This window comes from Hemitrygon akajei, chromosome 1 (genome assembly GCF_048418815.1).
Source record: "Hemitrygon akajei chromosome 1, sHemAka1.3, whole genome shotgun sequence".
Classification (NCBI taxonomy): Eukaryota; Metazoa; Chordata; class Chondrichthyes; order Myliobatiformes; family Dasyatidae; genus Hemitrygon; species Hemitrygon akajei.
The window spans coordinates 9,816,077-9,833,421 of NC_133124.1; the positions used below are offsets into that span (position 1 = coordinate 9,816,077).

General features: G+C 44.1%; 1 protein-coding gene across 2 annotated transcripts in view; it reads left to right on the plus strand.

Annotated features, from left to right (window-relative positions):
* The first annotated feature begins 2,034 nt into the window (after nucleotides 1-2,034).
* The window catches only part of cdk13 (cyclin dependent kinase 13), a 147,033-nt gene continuing 131,722 nt past the window's right edge, over nucleotides 2,035-17,345 (plus strand). For both annotated transcript variants that reach the window (XM_073032002.1, XM_073032095.1), the window contains exons 1-2: nucleotides 2,035-3,184; nucleotides 8,797-9,435. In XM_073032002.1, the coding sequence (XP_072888103.1) occupies nucleotides 2,208-3,184; nucleotides 8,797-9,435 (1,616 nt within the window). In that variant the 5' untranslated portion in view covers nucleotides 2,035-2,207. The remainder of the gene's footprint in view (nucleotides 3,185-8,796; nucleotides 9,436-17,345) is intronic.

A 17,345-nucleotide genomic window follows, 5' to 3' on the forward strand; every position in this document is an offset into this window, starting at 1 on the left:
GGAAGCAGGGATGGCCAGTAAACTCCCAGGTTAGGGGACCATTGACAAAGGACTCAGGTGAGAAGTGACAGACAGTTCATGCCAGGTAGAAAAGGTGGCGTTGGAAGACTGCAGCAGGTGAATGTTGGATGGAGGTAGAGAGAAACAAGTGGAGCAAGGTAGAGGACAGGGTGATAAGAGACAGCTACTAGAGGGAGATGCACAGGAATGCAAAATGCTACTAGTTCTGGATTCAGAATGGGAATTAAGGGATTAAGGTAAATAATGGTTGGCAACAGATTTCTTTTAGGAGGGGTTGGGGGGGACCAGTGTGTGAAGTGGGTAATGGAGCCAGGAAGAGGAAGGGGCAAAAATGAGGGGGAGGGGACAAAAAGGGAGGACCAGAGGATTAAAAGATTTCATGCCATTGGGTAGTAGATTACACAGGCAGAATATAAGGTGTTGGCCCTCCGGGTTGTGTAGGGCTTTATCATGGCAGTACAGAGGGCCAAGGATGGACAGGTCAATGTGGGAATGAGAATAGGAAGAGGAGTCAAAACAGTCTCCAACTGTAAACTCGGAATTGCCATTGCAGACCGAGTGTAGGCGTTCTGCGGATCAGTCAGCGGGTCTCAGCCTGGTCTCACTGATGTAGGGGGAGCACCGAGTAGGTTAGAGGAGATGTACCTGACCTTTCATAAATATGTTTCATATTACACTGATTCCTAAAATGACAATGAACCATAATTTGTGGTAGTTTAAAGAATTGCTTCAAAATATGGTCGCGCTGTAAAACAGCTAGACTTTTTCCATTTAATTGAACTTAGGTTGGCACAAGAAAGTTAAAAACAAATATCTTAGGTAGAATATAAAATGGGAAACCTGCAGAGGAGTGGGACAGAGTAACAGCTGTACAAATATATATGTTTTTGCGTGTGGTGGGAGAGGGGGGTTTGATGTTTTTCATTGAACAGGTTATTTCCATGGTTCTTTGCTTTGTGACTGTCTGTGGCGGAGGGTTGTAAACTGCACACATACTTTCATTAATAAATGTACATTGAACTTTAATGGAGCAAAATGTGGTTGACAGAACGTCTGCAGAGAGAGATAGGCCAGGGCAACGGTAAATTCTAGAGTGAGACAGGGTAACTTGTACAAACGAGCTGGACAGGTTAACGGGAATTACTACAGAGGAGTAACAGGAATTAATGTCAGGAGCCACTAAACTCTGTACTACTTTGCAGGGTTATAATTTAACTAGAGAATAATCCAAAGTTAATGGCCTTCCCCAACCAGGGCATGCCCTCTTCTCATGACCATCATTGGGGAAGAGGTACAGAATACCCACACTCACTGTTTTAAGAACAGCTTCTCCTCCTCTGCCTTCAGATTTCTGAATGGTCCACAGACACTACCTCTCGATTTCCCTCTTGTACTATTTACTTATTTATTGTGACTTCTGGTAATTTTTATCTCTTACTCTGTACTGCGGCCGCAAAACGACAAATTTCAGAACATATGTCAGTGATAATAAACCTGATTGTGGATGTTTTCCTGCACCACTACATTTCTGAACGATCCATACCCTCACGAACACCATCTCATTATTCATATTTGCACTGTTCATTCATTTATGTAATTTACTGTGCAATCCTATGTCTTTGCACTGAACTGCTGCCACAAAGCAACAATTTTCATTCCGTAAATCAGGGATAATAAAGCTGATTCTGAATCTGAAGTCAACGATAAACTTGTTGAAGTCAGGGATAATAACCCTGATTTTTTCGGTGTTAAACCTGATTCTGAAGTCAGGGCCGAGGTAACAGTTGCACGCATAGGTAACGGAGCGAAACGTGGGTGGCAGAAGCAAACCTTGTCCCGGGATATTACTGACATTAGGCGGCATTAAACTGCTCCATTCCCCGCAAAGGTTTGAACGCCGGACCCATGCGCCGGTTCTCTCCGCCGCGCTCGCAGGCCCGAACACCCGGAAGTGGGGCGAGTGACGTCGACGAGGGCTTCCGTGCGCCCCGGCGTGGCGGCCATTTTGTGAGTCGGCGCGGAGGGGCATCGGCATCGCGCGCCGCGGAGGCCCGGATGTACCGGCGCTGCTAGAGTCGCGGCTGCAAGGCCCGGTGGGCAGAAGAGGGCAGGGCCTCGTGTGATGTCCGGCGGCGCCGAGCCCATGGAGTGAGGGGGGTCGGTCGCTGCTCGTCCCCCGCGAGTCAATGCCAAGCACGGAGACCCGCGGCGGGAGCCGGGGTCACAGCCCCATCGTCAGGAGACGCCTGAGTGAGAGCGGCCTGGCGCAGGCCCGGGACCAGGGCCGCTGCGCAACGGCCGCCGCTCCCCGTTCCTCGAGTTCGCGGCGTAGGAAACGCCGCAAGAAGCGCTCGGCCGAGAGCCGGGCCCTGCGGCGGGACGGTAAACACCCGGCGGTGGCAGCGGCGGTCGCCGCCGCCGCAGCGGCCGGCGCCTCCTCGGGCCCGTCGACTCTGCCACTGTCGCTGCGGGGCTTGGTGGAGTATGAGAATGTGAGCTCGCAGGCGGAGAGCGCCGCCAGCCGCCGGCCCACCGAACGCTGGCGAGAGAAAGAGCGGCGGAGGCGGGGCCGGGCCAAGGAGAGCTCCCGGTCGCGGGCCGACGGCAAGAGAAGCAAGAGCCGGAACCGCAACAAGGCGGCGGCGGCATCGGGGGCCGAGCAGTCGGGCCAGGAGGCCCGAGGGAGCCGCGCCTCGCATCGCACTGACAAAGAGACACCCGCTGCCTACCGGGAGCCTCCGCCACGGGCCTACCGAGACTTGGACTGGGACACGCCGCGGGCTTACCGCACCTCGACCTCGCCCGGGCCTCGCAGCCCGGTGTACAGGGAGCCGAGCCCGTACGGGACGGCCGTGCCTTGTTACCCGCAGGTTTACGGACCCGGCGCCAGCCACAGCCCCGTCAGGCCGGGCGCCTTTGACCTGTACGGCCGCAGCCCCCCGCCGCCGCTCTTCGCTTTCAAGCCCCTGTACGGTTCGCGGGAGCAGGGCTTGCATCCCGGTTACACGGGCCGCTCTCCCAGCCCTTACTCGGTTCCCCGCCGCCGCTCGCCCAGCTTCTCCCGGCACCTCAGCCCCTATGAGTTTGGCGGCCTCTCTCCCAATCCCTACAGCAGCAGCCGCCGCCGCTCGTCCAGCCCATTCAGCCGGAGCCCCGAACTCAGGTCAGTCTCTGTGGGCAAGGGGTGTAGGACAGTTACGTGATTGTATTGCCTTTATAGGTTTTCAGTATCGTAAAGTAACAGCTTTTACAACAAAGGTCAGTACAAAGTAAGTTTTTATACCATTCAGAGGTTCCTTTGATGTCAGAATGTATACAGTATACAACCTGAAATTAGTACATTTCACGGACATCCACGAAACAAGAACGGCCCCACAGAGTGAAAGATGGAAACATCGAAAACCCCCTCCCCTCCCTTTGCACAATTGAATATGCTGATGTCAAATATGGTACATCGGTAATTCCATAAAACTGACAAATATTATTTCGCCTTCACCTGATGTCATAGCAGATAGATTTTTACTTTTAATTGCAAGTGTTAGAAGTGTAAAATGGAAAAATATATATCATAGCATTCCCATGAATTGAGTTTCATAGTGCTAAGGGCTCAGTGTCCAATGTGTTATATTAAATCCTGAAAAATAACAAGATTTTAAATTCTATTATGTTGAATTGGTGTAATGCCAGTGCTCTTGCAAAGTTAAATGTGATCTGAAGGAATGAATGATCGTTGTCTGGGTTAATCCAATAGAATTTTTGTATTTTTGATTTTTATGTAATAGACAAAAATGACTTGCATTATTATGTAGTTAAATTATAATCTAGAAAGTTTGAAGCAAGATGAAATGTTTTATGTTTCATGGCTCCTGACAATTCCTGCAGCTCATGCTCTTTAGCAGCCTTTTAGGTACATGATAACACCATTTTCCTTTCATGATTTCCCTGTTTTGATATTAACACTTAAGAGCTAAAATACGTGATAAGTATAAAGCATTCTGGCATACAAGGCTATCTATTGATGAATTGATTTTGTAAAATTAACAGTTGGTAGCAGCTGTAGTCACAGAGTTGGTAATGTGTAAAGTTGGAGTGCATTGTTGTCTGCATGCTTTTGTATTGCATTTTATTGCATTATTTGCACCATTGGTGGTATTATATACTACTGCTACAAAACGAATTTTACGTCACATTGGTTGATGATAAATCTGATTCTGTTGTGGAATATTTCATGGCATTTAGAACATTAAAGCGCAGTAGAGACTCTTCGGTCTATTATGGTGTGTCAGCCTTTTAACCAACTCTTAAGATCAGTCTAACCCTTACATAACCTTCAGTTTTAATGAGTCCTAATGGGGAGTGTTGGCCTGAAATGTCACCTCTTTATTCCTTTTCATAGATGCTGCCTGACCTGCTGAATTCCTCCAGCATTTTGTGCATATTTCCCTCCATTTTTCTATCATCTACTTGCCTTAAGAGTTCCTTCAATGTCCCTAATGTACGTGTCTCTACCACCACCCTTGGTGCCTGGCAGAGTGTACCATGCCATTTCCTCTTCTTCCCCCACCCCCCCCCCTTTATTAAAACATAAGAAATAGGAGCCATCTGGCTTGTCAAGCCCGCACTGCCATTCAGTAATCATGGCTGTTCTGACTATGGACTTGAATCCATCTGCCTTTTCTCCATAATCCTTAATTCTCCTACTGTGTAAAAAATCTATCCAACTTTGTCTTAAATATATTTCCTGAGGTAGCCTGCACTGCTTCATTGGGCAGAGAATTCCACAGATTCACCACTCTGGGAAAAGCAATTCCTCCTCAGCTGCCCTGAATCTTGAGGCTATGTCCCCTAGTTCCAGTCCCTCCTACCACTGGAAACAACCTTCCTGCCTTTATCTTATCTATCCCCTTCAAAATTTTATGTTTCTGTAAGATTTCCTCTTGTCCTTATGAATCCCAATGAGGAGAGATCTCAAGCCATGTCTTCTTATATTGAGCAGTGGTGTCCTGGGGAAGAGGCGCTGGCTGTCCATTCTATCTATTCCTCTTAATATCTTGTACACCTCTATCATGTCTCCTCTCATCCTCTTCTCCAGAGAGTAAAGCCCTAGCTCCCTTAATCTCTGATCATAATCCATACTCTCTAAACCAGGCAGCATCCTGGTAAATCTCCTCTGTACCCTTTCCAATGCTTCCACATCCTTCCTATAGTGAGGTGACCAGAACTGGACACAGTACTCCAAGTGTGGCCTAACTAGACGTTTATAGAGTTGCATCATTACATCATGTCTCTTAAACCTTATCCCTCGACTTATGAAAGCTAACACCCCATAAGCTTTCTTAACTACCCTATCTACCTGTGAGGCAACTTTCAGGGATCTGTGGACATGTACCCCCAGATCCCTTTGCTCCTCCTCACTACCAAGTATCCTGCCATTTACTTTGTACTCTGCCTTGGAGTTTGTCCTTCCAAAGTGTACCACCTCACACTTCTCTGGGTTGAACTCCATCTGCCACTTCTCAGCCCACTTCTGCATCCTATCAATGTCTCTCTGCAATCTTCGACAATCCTCTACACTATTTACAACACCACCAACCTTTGTGTCATCTGCAAACTTGCCAACCCACCCTTCTACCCCCTCATCCAGGTCATTAATAAAAATCACAAAAAGTAGAGGTCCCAGAACAGATCCTTGTGGGACATCACTAGTCACAACCCTCCAATCTGAATGTACTCCCTCCACCACGACCCTCGGCCTTCTGCAGGCAAGCCAATTCTGAATCCACCTGGCCAAACTTCCCTGGATCCCATGCTTTCTGACTTTCTGAATAAGCCTACCGTGTGGTACCTTGTCAAATGCCTTACTATTTGCCTTCTCGATAGCCTGCTACACCTGCAAAACAATCTTTTGTGATTCATGCAGAAGCTCTCCCAATTCCCTCTGCACAGCAGCATTCTGCAATCTTTTACCATTTAAATAATAATCTGCTGTTCCATTTTTCCTTTCAAAGTGGATGACCTCGTATTTACCAACATTGTACTACCTCTGTCAGACTCTTGACTACTCAATCTGTCTCAATCTGCAGACTCTCCATATCCTCTGCACAATTTGCTTTTCCACTCAATTTAGTATCATCAGCAAACTTAGATACACTACACTTGGTCCCCTCTTCCAGATCATTAATGTATATCGTGAACAGTTGCGGGCCCAGCACTGACCCCAGTGGCACACCGCTCATCACTGATTGTCAATCAGAGTAACACTCATGTATCCCAACTCTGCTTTCTATTGGTTAACCAATCCTCTATCCATGCAAATACATCACCCCCAACTCTATGCAACCTTGTTATGGATATCTTATTATAATTTCCTTCAGTCACCTTAAAATGATGCCCCTTTGTATGAATCATTTCTAGCTTGGGAAATAGTGGGATGTGGTTTCTAGATTGCAAGGATGTGCTGGCATTATAACTAAATTATCCCTGCAGTAGAGTCAAGGGGAAGTTGGGCATTAAAGCACATTCTGATCTTTCAGCAAGAAGTTTTCTTTTTGTAAAAACACAATATGAGGCCAGTCTATTAATTTGAAGTAATCCCCAGATGGTAATGCCAGGCATATTTTGGTTCTGATTTGGGATTTGAAAGATAATACTTAGAAACATAACTATCATATAAAATTTTAATCAAAACTGAAAGATAGAATAGTGATGATGTTACCAGGTGGTCTCCAAAGGGTTGAACTGTTATCCTGAAACTAGAATTTGAATATATATATTATTTATTTCAGGTGAGGAGACCCACAGAGTAATGTGGGGGGCACTTCAATAACTCTCAGAACAGACCTTGTAAGCTACTTGTCAATTTTGTTGCCATTGGCCATGTGAAATGAATGAATTATTTTGAAAAAATTAAGAGCTCTGATTCTTGAGCTTCTGAGGATTGAATTATTGATGTGTGAGACTGACTCTTCAGATCCAGTTCTGTTTTTTGTGAACAGGCCGCTTAGATTCTCTGAGACAACTTTCCATCTTTTGCACCTCCAGGTATTGCTCATTTACAGTGTAGACAATACAAACTTTTGTGCACAATGTGAAGAAAAACTACTCATTTTCAGCACTGTATGAAATGTTTCATTAAATTTTCAGTGCAGAAGAAGGCTATTCAAACCATTTTGTGAATTCCGTACAAAAATGGGTTTAACTAATCATGGGCCTGTAAGTTACATTAAACACTCATCCAATGGAATGAGTGGAATGACTTTCAGACGAAAATTTCAGACCATAATCTCCTCTTCACTTGGTTCCACTAATCATCTAGTAGCTCCTGTCTCTTGCCCCTTGATGTGTTTTGCCTTACTGAAATGAGCCAAAAAGAAAAAAGTCCGAGAAAAATCTGCAGATGCTGGAAATCCGAGCAACGCATACACAATGCTGCAGGAGCTCAGCAGGCCGGGCAGCATCTATGGAAATAAGTACAGTCGATGTTTCAGGCTGAAACCCTTCAGCAGGATTGGAGTAAATTAGAAAGGTGGGGGGAGGGGAGTGAGAAATGCCAGGCGATCGGTGAAGCTTGGAAGGGAGCGATGAAGCAAAGAGCTAGGATGTTGACTGGTGAAAGAGACAGAAGGCCATGGAAGAAAGGGTGGGGGAGGAGCACTAGAGGGGCAAGGGGATGGGAAATGGTGAAGTGGGGGGGGGGAGGGTGGAGGCATTACTGGAAGTTTGAGAAATCGATGTTCACCCATACGGAATATAAGGTGGTGTTACTCCAACCTAAGTGTGGCCTTATCCTGATGGTGGAGGAGGCAGTGGATGGACATATCGGAATGGGGAGTGGAATTAAAATGGGTGGCCATTGGAAGATCACGCTTGTTCTGGCGGATGATGCGTGGATGCCTGGCGAAGCCGTCTCCCAGTCTACATCTGGTCTCACCGATATTCTAGAGGCCACACCGGGAGTACCAAATGCAGTATACGACCCCAACAGACTCACAGGTGAAGTGTCGCCTCACCTGGAAGGACTGTTTAGGGCCCTGGATGGTAGTGAGGGAGGAGGTGTAGGGGCAGGTGTAGCAGTTACTCCGCTTGTAAGGATAAGTGCCAGGAGGGAGATCAAGTGGGGAGGGATGAATAGTCAAGGGAGTGATCCCCGCGGAAAGCAGAAGGTGGGAGGACAGAAGGATGTGTTTGGTGGTGGGATCTTGTTGGAGATGGCGGAAATTTCGGAGAATTATGTACTGGATGTGGAGGCTGATAGGGTGGTAGGTGAGGACAAGAGGAACCCTATCCTTTGTAGGGTGGTGAGAGGATGGGGTAAGAGCAGACGTGTGAAATGGAAGAGATGCAGTGAGGGCAGCGTTGATGGTTAAAAAAAAAAGACCAATTTTAGGAGTTGAATAGCCATTGTAATTCTAGCGTATTCTGGATTCTTCCCCCTTCTCTTTCAGTTTTGATGAAATTTTGACTGACTTATTCCACTTCATAGATACTACCTGACCTGCTAGAGTTCCTCCAGGATTTTTTTTTGTATTGTTTTGGATTTTCCAGCATTTGTAGAATCTTTTGTATTCATAATAATTAAAACAATTGAAACTTTCACCTACTTTGTGAATCCAGGTGGGTCAGTTCGAACATTTTTCGATATGTATTTTTTATGGCAAGAAACTTACCAAGTGCCCATGCCTACTTATTCAGACTTTATTTGCCATCACAATAAATGACTTGCACTTTTAATTTAATTAATTGGCTCTTTATTGGTTTCATGATTTGCACTTTCAGGAGACCCAAGTCACGGAGCAGAAGTCCATATTATTCCAGACGCTCAAGATCTCGCAGCAAGCATCGTGTTTCAAGGTCTCGTAGTCGGCAGTCAAGCATTTCACCAAACAGTTTAACTTATAAGACTAGTCTTGCTGCTGAGCTAAATAAGCATAAAAAAGCAAGAGCTGTTGAAGCTGCTAAGAATAATGCTAAAACCTCTAATGCACTTAATGTGACTGCTGCCAAGGCAAGTGGCAATGCCAGTTCAACAGCAGGCCACACATCTCAGACAAAGGATACAAAGGAAGCCAGTAAGCTCAAGTCAGAGCGAGCACCTGCTTCCCCATCGAACACTGGAATCCAAGCAGCAGTTAAAAACGAGAAACTAAAAACTAAGCCGATTTCCCAGGAGGTAAAAATAGATCCTGAGTCAACCTTGGACAAAAAGGAAGCGGTATCGGTGAACCTGGTAACAAAAACTCCCAAAACGCCGTCACTTAAAGTGGAGCCAACCACACCAAAAGAGAAACCCAAGCAAGCTCTGCCAAGTGAATCTACAAAGGAAAAAGAGAAGAATTCACAGCCACTTACGTCAACGTTACCACCACTACCTCTGCCCCTAGTGCTGACCAAGGAGGAGCAAGAGGGTGTAAGCAGGTAAAAGTTGCTTTTCAGCACAGCTGGGACAAGCTAGTGAAGAACTTGTATTGAAGTCTGGTTTACAGTAATTTTACACAATGCTATTCTGGAATAGACTTGAAGGCTTGTACTCACTGGATTTTAGAAGAATGGGGGGGGGGGGGGAGATCTCATTGAAACCCTTTGAATATTGAAAGGCCTAGATGGAGTGGATGTGAAGAGAATGTTTCCTATAGTGCGAGAGTCTAGGACCAAAGGGCACAACTTCAGAATAGAGGGACATCTATTTAGAATAGAGATAAGGAGTAATTTCTTCAGCCAGGGGTGGTAAACCTGGAATTCATTGCCACTGATGGCTGCCGAGGCCAAGTCATTGGGAATGTTTAAAGCAGAAGTTGATAGGTTCTTGATTAGTCAGGGTGTCGAGGATTATGGGGACAAGGCAGGAGAATGGGATTGAGGGGGTAATAAATCAGTCACGGTGAAACAGTGGACCATACGCAATGGGCAGAATGGCCTAATTCTCCTGCTGTGTCTATTCGGGCTATTTGTTTTCAAGGATGCAGTTATTGTTTTGGAGATGGTGACTTTTATGAACAGGAAAAGTTGGGCTTGCATTTGAGGAAAGTTCTTTCTGGAGGTATCTCAAGACATGGCAAAGTGCTTCATAGCCACTGATTGACTTTTAAAGTATTGCTTTAGGAACATGAGGTATCTATGTTGTTTACAGCTTTGTTCCACAGGTAACAATGCACTACAGGTGACTCTAGTGCAACACTAAGGGTGGGGGCAGAGGGGGAAGCACAAGTCGTTTAAAAAAATGCAAATTTTATTTCTTGGATTCCATGAAAGCAAAATTTATTACATATCTCAAATTTTTGGATCATGATTTGTGAATTCTGTAAGGAGAAATTTCCTTCACCCAAATGCTTGAACAGGGAGTTTGCTTGTAAATACACACAAAACACTGGAGTCAGGCAGCATCTATGGTGCGGAATAAACTGTCAATCTTTCGGGCCAAAACCTTTCATCGGGATTGGAAAGGAAGGGGGCAGAAGCCAGAATAAGAAGGTGGGAAGGGTAGGTGAAGGATTACAAGCCACCAGGTGGTAGGCGAAACCAAGTCAGGAGCAGGTGAAAGGTGGGGGATAAGTTAGAAACTGGGAGGTGATCACCTATCATATTCACCTATCACCTGCCAGCTTGTACCCATCCCCTTTATTCTGATTTCCTTCCATATAACCATATAACAATTACAGCACGGAAACAGGCCATTTCATCCCTTCCAGTCTGTGCCGAACGCTTACTCTCACCTAGTCCCACCGACCCGCACTCAGCCCATAACCCTCCATTCCTTTCCTGTCCATATACCTATCCAATTTTACTTTAAATGACAATATCAAACTTGCCTCTACCACTTCTACTGGAAGCTCGTTCCACACAGCTACCACTCTCCGAGTAAAGAAATTCCCCCTCGTGTTACCCTTAAACTTTTGCCCCCTAACTCTCAACTCATGTCCTCTTGTTTGAATCTCTCCTCCTCTCAATGGAAAAAGCCTATCCACGTTAACTCTATCTATCCCCCTCATAATTTTAAATACCTCTATCAAGTCCCCCCTCAATCTTGTACGCTCCAAAGAATAAAGACCTAACTTGTTCAACCTTTCCCTGTAACTTAGGTGCTGAAACCCAGGTAACATTCTAGTACAGGTTTCCCCCGCAATCCGAAGGTAGAGCGTTCCTATGAAATTGTTTGTAAACCGAAATGTCGTAAAGTGAAGAAGCAATTACCATTAATTTATATGGGAAAAATTTTTGAGCGTTCCCAGACCCAAAGAATAACCTACCAAATCAAAGCAAATAACACATAAAACCTAACATAACACTAACATATCGAAAAGCAGGAATGATATGATAAATTTACACCCTATATAAAGTAGATATATTGTAGGTACGGTGTAGTTTCACTTTTCAAACTTGGGAAGGCAGTGAGCCAAAATCGATTTGGAGAAAAAAAATGGGCACGTACATGCATACCTACGCACATGCGTACGCACGTACATGCATGTGCAAACAACTGACTGCACAAGGCTTCACGGTCATTGTAGTCTTTCTCGGGGTAAACACACGTATAAAGCAAGTGTCTTATTTTCGTAAAAGCAAAAATCCTCTTTGGTTAGCGAAAACAGGTACTAATGTAAGTCTTTCGTAACAGTGAGTTGTTGTAAATTGAACGTTTGAAAAGTGGGGGCCACCTGTAAATCTTCTCTGTACTCTATTTTGTTGACATCTTTCCTAGATCTTCCCTCCCGCCCCACCCCAGTTTTTATTTATTGAGGTATAGCACAGAACAGGCCCTTCTAGCACTTCGAACAAGCGATACTCCAATTTAACTGTAGCCTACCAACTGATACATTTTTGGACTGTGGGAGGAAACAGGAACACCCGGAGCAAACCCAGGTGATCGTGGGGAGAACGTACAAACTCCTTATAGGTAGTGGCGGGAATTGAACCCAGGTTGCCGTACTGTAAAATGCTATGCTATGGTGCCGCTTTTTTCCAGTACCTGTCTTACCCTTCCCTCCACAGAGTGCTCCATTTTACTTTTATCCATATGCCTATTTAAGAACCTCTTAAATGTTTCTAATGTATTTGACTCTATCACCATCCCTAGCAGCTTGTTCTACAAGCACGCCATTGTACATAAAAAGAATTACTGACCCCCCCCCCCCACCCCATATTTTCCCTAAATTATGCCCATTAGTTTTAGCCATTTCTGCTCTGGGATTAATTTGCAGGCTGTCTGCTATCTATGACTCTTATTGCCTAATACACCTCTTAAGTCACCTCTTCTTCCTTCATTCCATTGAGAAAAGCTCTTGCTCGCTCAACCTATCCTTATAAAAACATGCTCTCAGATCCAGGTGGCATCCTGATATCACACACAAAATACTGGAGGAACTCAGCAGGCCAGGCAGCATCTATGGAGGGGAATGAGTCAACATTTCAGCCCGAAATCTCGACTGCATTCATTGCCATAGACACTGCTTGGCCCTCCAGCATTTTGTGTGTGTTGCTTGGATTTCCAGCATCTACAGATTTTCTCTTTTTTGTGATTGCCATCCTGGCATGAAATATTTCAAAGTGGGTAAAAGCTTACTGGGATCGATTACCTCCCACATACCGTGATTTCATCTGCTCCACACCTCTTGGCGAATGTAGCAGTAAGAAAAGGATTGCGCAGTGTGTTATTTTCTCCATCTCTGTTGCATTTGATGCATGCTAGAGCCATAACTGTGCAGTAGAACCTGCAGTAGAGGTGAAGCCCTGCACGCCAGCCATTTGGGTAATGGAAATATTCCCTCACAAAATTCACATCACTACCTGAAAATTTGAGATGCAGAATAAAACGTGCTCTCATGGAGTATATGTGTTGTACATGCACAGATGTGGCGCGCTTTTTTTTGGAAAACTGATACAGAACCTTTCCTAATTAGGCAACTTCCACATAAGCTCATAAGACATGGGAGCAGAATTAGGCCTGCTCCACCATTTCATCATGACTGATGTATTTCCCCTCTCAACCCTGAACTCCTGCTGCCTTCCTACGTAATCTTTGATATCCTTACTAATTAAGAGCTATCAACCTCTGCTTCAAATATACCCAATTATTCGGCCTCCATAGCCATCTGCAGCAATGAATAGCACAGATTCAGTCCCATTTGGCTAAAGAAATTCATCCTCACCTCTGTTCTGAAGGGATGCCCTTCTATTCCCGAGAGAGTGCCCTCTGGCCTGATATGGTGGTATATACATTAGAGAGTTTTAAGAGATGGTTGGATAGGTACGTGGATGTAAGGAAGATGGAGTGAATATGGGCATTGTGTAGGTAATAGGGATTAATGTTTAGGTGTGTTTGATTTGCCTCTTAGCTGGTTCTGCACAACTTTGTGGGCTGAATGGCTTGTTTCTGTGTTCTACTGTTAAATGATTCATAAGAATATAAAAAATAGTAGCAGGAGTAGGCCATCTGGCCCATCGAACCTGCTCTGCCATTCAATGAGATAGTGGCTGATCTGGCCATGGAGTCGTCTCCAGCTACCTGCCTTTTCCCCATAACCCTCAATTCCCCTACTATGCAAAAATCTATATTGTCTTAAATATACTTACTGAGGTAGCCTCCACTGCTTCATTGGACAGAGAATTCCACAGATTCAGCACACTTTGGGAAAAGCAGTTCCTCCTCATCTCCGCCCTAAATTGACTCCCCCGAATCTTGAGGCTATGTCCCCTAGTTGTAGTCTCACCTACCAGTGGAAACAAGTTTCCTGCCTCTATCTTATCTATCCTTTCATAATTTTATGTTTCTATAAGATCCCCTCTCGTACTTCTGAATTCGTTTTATTCCTCGTGAAGTCTTTTATGTGGCACCTTATTGAACGCCTTCTGGAAATCCGAGTAAATAACGTTCATCTGTTCTCCTCTATCCACTGCAGTAAGTTTGTCAAACAGGACCTGCCTTTGCTGAACCCATGTTGCATCGGCCTGATGAATCCAATTTTTCTAAATGCTTCACCATTTCTTTAATGATAGCTTCAAGTATTTTCCCATCTACAGATGTTAAACTAATTGGCCTGTTACCTGCCTTTTACCTACATCCTTTTTTGAACAGTGCATGACTTTTGCCGCCTTCCAAATCTGCCAGGACCTGCCCAGAGACTAGAAAATTTTGGTAAATTATCACTAAAGCCTCAACTATAACCTCTGTCATTTCTTTCAGTACCCTGGGATGCATTCCATCAGGACCAGGCAACTTGTCTATCTTTAGGCCCACAAATTTGCTTGGCATTTCCTGTTTAGTGACAGCTATTGTTTTGAGGTTCTCACTCCCCCATCACATCTGTATCATCTCTTTCCAACATGTTAGATGTGTCCTCCTCTGTGAAAACCGACAGTCATTCAAAGGCTCAGCTGTTTCCTCATTACCCAATACCAATTCCTCCTCCTCGTACTCTAAAGGTCTTACATTCACTTTAGCCACCCTTGTCCACTTTATATAATTATAAAAACTCCTACTATCCATTTTTATATTCTGTGTTAGTTTTATTTTCATAATCTATGTTCCCTTAATTTATTGCTCGGTTAGTGGTTGCTTTTTAAAGTTTTCCTAATGTTCCAATTTCCCACTACTCTTGGCAACTTTCTACGTACAAGCTTTTTGTTTGATGCCTTCCTTTATTTCCTTAGTTATCCTTGCCTGCTCTTACTGTCCTTGCTTTTAACTGGATTATACTTTTATAGAGCACTGAAAAGTCTCTTTGAAAGTCTTTCGCTGTTCCTCAACTGTCCCACCATATTATAACCATATAACAATTACAGCACAGAAACAGGCCATCTCGGCCCTTCTAGTCTGTGCCGAACACTTACTCTCACCTAGTCCCACTTACCTGCACTCAGCCCATAACCCTCCATTCCTTTCCTGTCCATATACCTATCCAATTTTACTTTAAATGACAATACTAAACCTGCCTCTATCACTTCTACTGGAAGCTCGTTCCACACAGCTACCACTCTGATTAAAGAAATTCCCCCTCATGCTACCCTTAAACTTTTGCCCCCTAACTTTCAACTCATGTCCTCGTTTGAATCTCCCCTACTCTCAATGGAAAAAGCCTATCCACTTCTACTCTATCTATCCCCCTCATAATTTTAAATACCTCTAACAAGTACCCCCTCAGCCTTCTACACTCCAAAGAATAAAGACCTAACTTGTTCAATCTTTCCCTGTAACTTAGGTGCTGAAACCCAGGTAACATTCTAGTAAATCTTCTCTGTACTCTCTCTATTTTGTTGACTTCTTTCCTATAATTCAGTGACCAGAACTGTACATAATACTCCAAATTCGGCCTTACCAATGCCTTGTACAATTTTAACATTACATCCCAACTCCTATACTCAATGCTCTGATTTATAAAGGCCAACATACCAAAAGTTTTCTTCACCACCCTATCCACATGAGATTCCACCTTCAGGGAACTATGCACCATTATTCCTAGATCACTCTATTCTACTGCATTCTTCAATGCTCTACCATTTACCATGTATGTCCTATTTTGATTATTCCTACCAAAATGTAGCACCTCTCACTTATCAGCATTAAACTCCATCTGCCATCGCTCAGCCCACTCTTCTAAATCTCACTGCAAACTTTGAAAACCTACTTCATTATCCACAACACCAACTACCTTAGTATCGTCTGCATACTTGCTAATCCAATTTACCACTCCATCATCCAGATCATTAATGTATATGACAAACAACATTGGACCCAGTACAGATCCCTGAGGCACACCACTAGTCACCGGCCTCCAACCTAACAAACAGTTATCCACCACTACTCTTGGGCATCTACCATCCAGCTACTGTTGAATCCATTTTACTACTTCAATAGTAATACCTAACGATTGAACCTTCCTAACTAACCTTCCGTGCGGAACCTTGTCAAAGGCCTTACTGAAGTCCATATAGACAACATCCACTGCTTTACCCTCGTCAACTTTCCTCGTACCCTCTTCAAAATATTCAATAAGATTTGTCAAACATGACCTTCCACACACACATCCATGCTCACTGTCCCTAATCAGACCCTGTCTATCCAGATAATTACATATACCATCTCTAAGAATACTTTCCATTAATTTACCCACCACTGATGTCAAACTGACAGGCCTATAATTGCTAGGTTTACTCTTAAAACCCTTTCTAAACAATGGAACCACATGAGCAATACGCCAATCCTCCAGCACCATCCCCATTTCTAATGACATTTGAAATATTTCTGTCAGAGCCCCTGCTATTTCTACACTAACTTCCTTCAAGGTCCTAGGGAATATCCTGTCAGGACCTGGAGATTTAACCACTTTTATATTCCTTAAAAATGCCAGTACTTCCTCCTCTTTAATCGTCATAGTTTCCATAACTTCCTTACTTGTTTCTCTTACCTTACACAATTCAATATGCTTCTCCTTAGTGAAAACTGAAGAAAAGAAATTGTTCAAAATCTCCCCCATCTCTTTCGGTTCCACACATAGCTGTCCACTCTGATTCTCTAAGGGACCAATTTTATCCCTCACTATCCTTTTGCTATTAATATAACTGTAGAAACCCTTCAGATTTATTTTCACCTTACTTGCCAAAGCAACCTCATCTTTTAGCTTTTCTAATTTCTTTCTTAAGATTCTTCTTACATTCTTTATATTCCTCGAGCACCTCATTTACTCCATGCTGCCTATATTTATTGTAGATATCTCTTTACCTAACCAAGTTTCCAATATCCCTTGAAAACCATGGCTCTCAGACTTTTAACCTTTCCTTTCAACCTAACAGGAATATAAAGATTCTGTACCCTCAGAATTTCACCTTTAAATGACCACCATTTCTCTATTACATCCTTCCCATAAAACAAATTGTCCCAATCCGCTCCTTCTAAATCCTTTCTCGTCTCCTCAAAGTTAGCCTTTCTCCATTCAAAAATCTTAACCCTGGGTCCAGTCCTATCCTTCTCCATAATTATATTGAAACTAATGGTATTGTGATCACTGGACCCGAAGAGCTCCCCAACACATACCTCCGTCACCTGACCTATTTCATTCCTTAACAGAAGATCCAACACTGCCTCTTCTCTAGTTGGTACCTCTATGTATTGCTGCAAAAAACTATCCTGCACACATTTTACAAACTCCAAACCATCCATCCCATTTACAGTATGGGCTTCCCAGTCTATGTGTGGAAAATTTAAATCTCCCACAATCACAACCCTGTGCTTACTACAAATATCTGCTGTCTCCTTGCAAATTTGCTCCTCCAATTCTCGCTCCCCATTAGGTGGTCTAGTATACACCCCTATAAGTGTTACTACATCTTTCCCA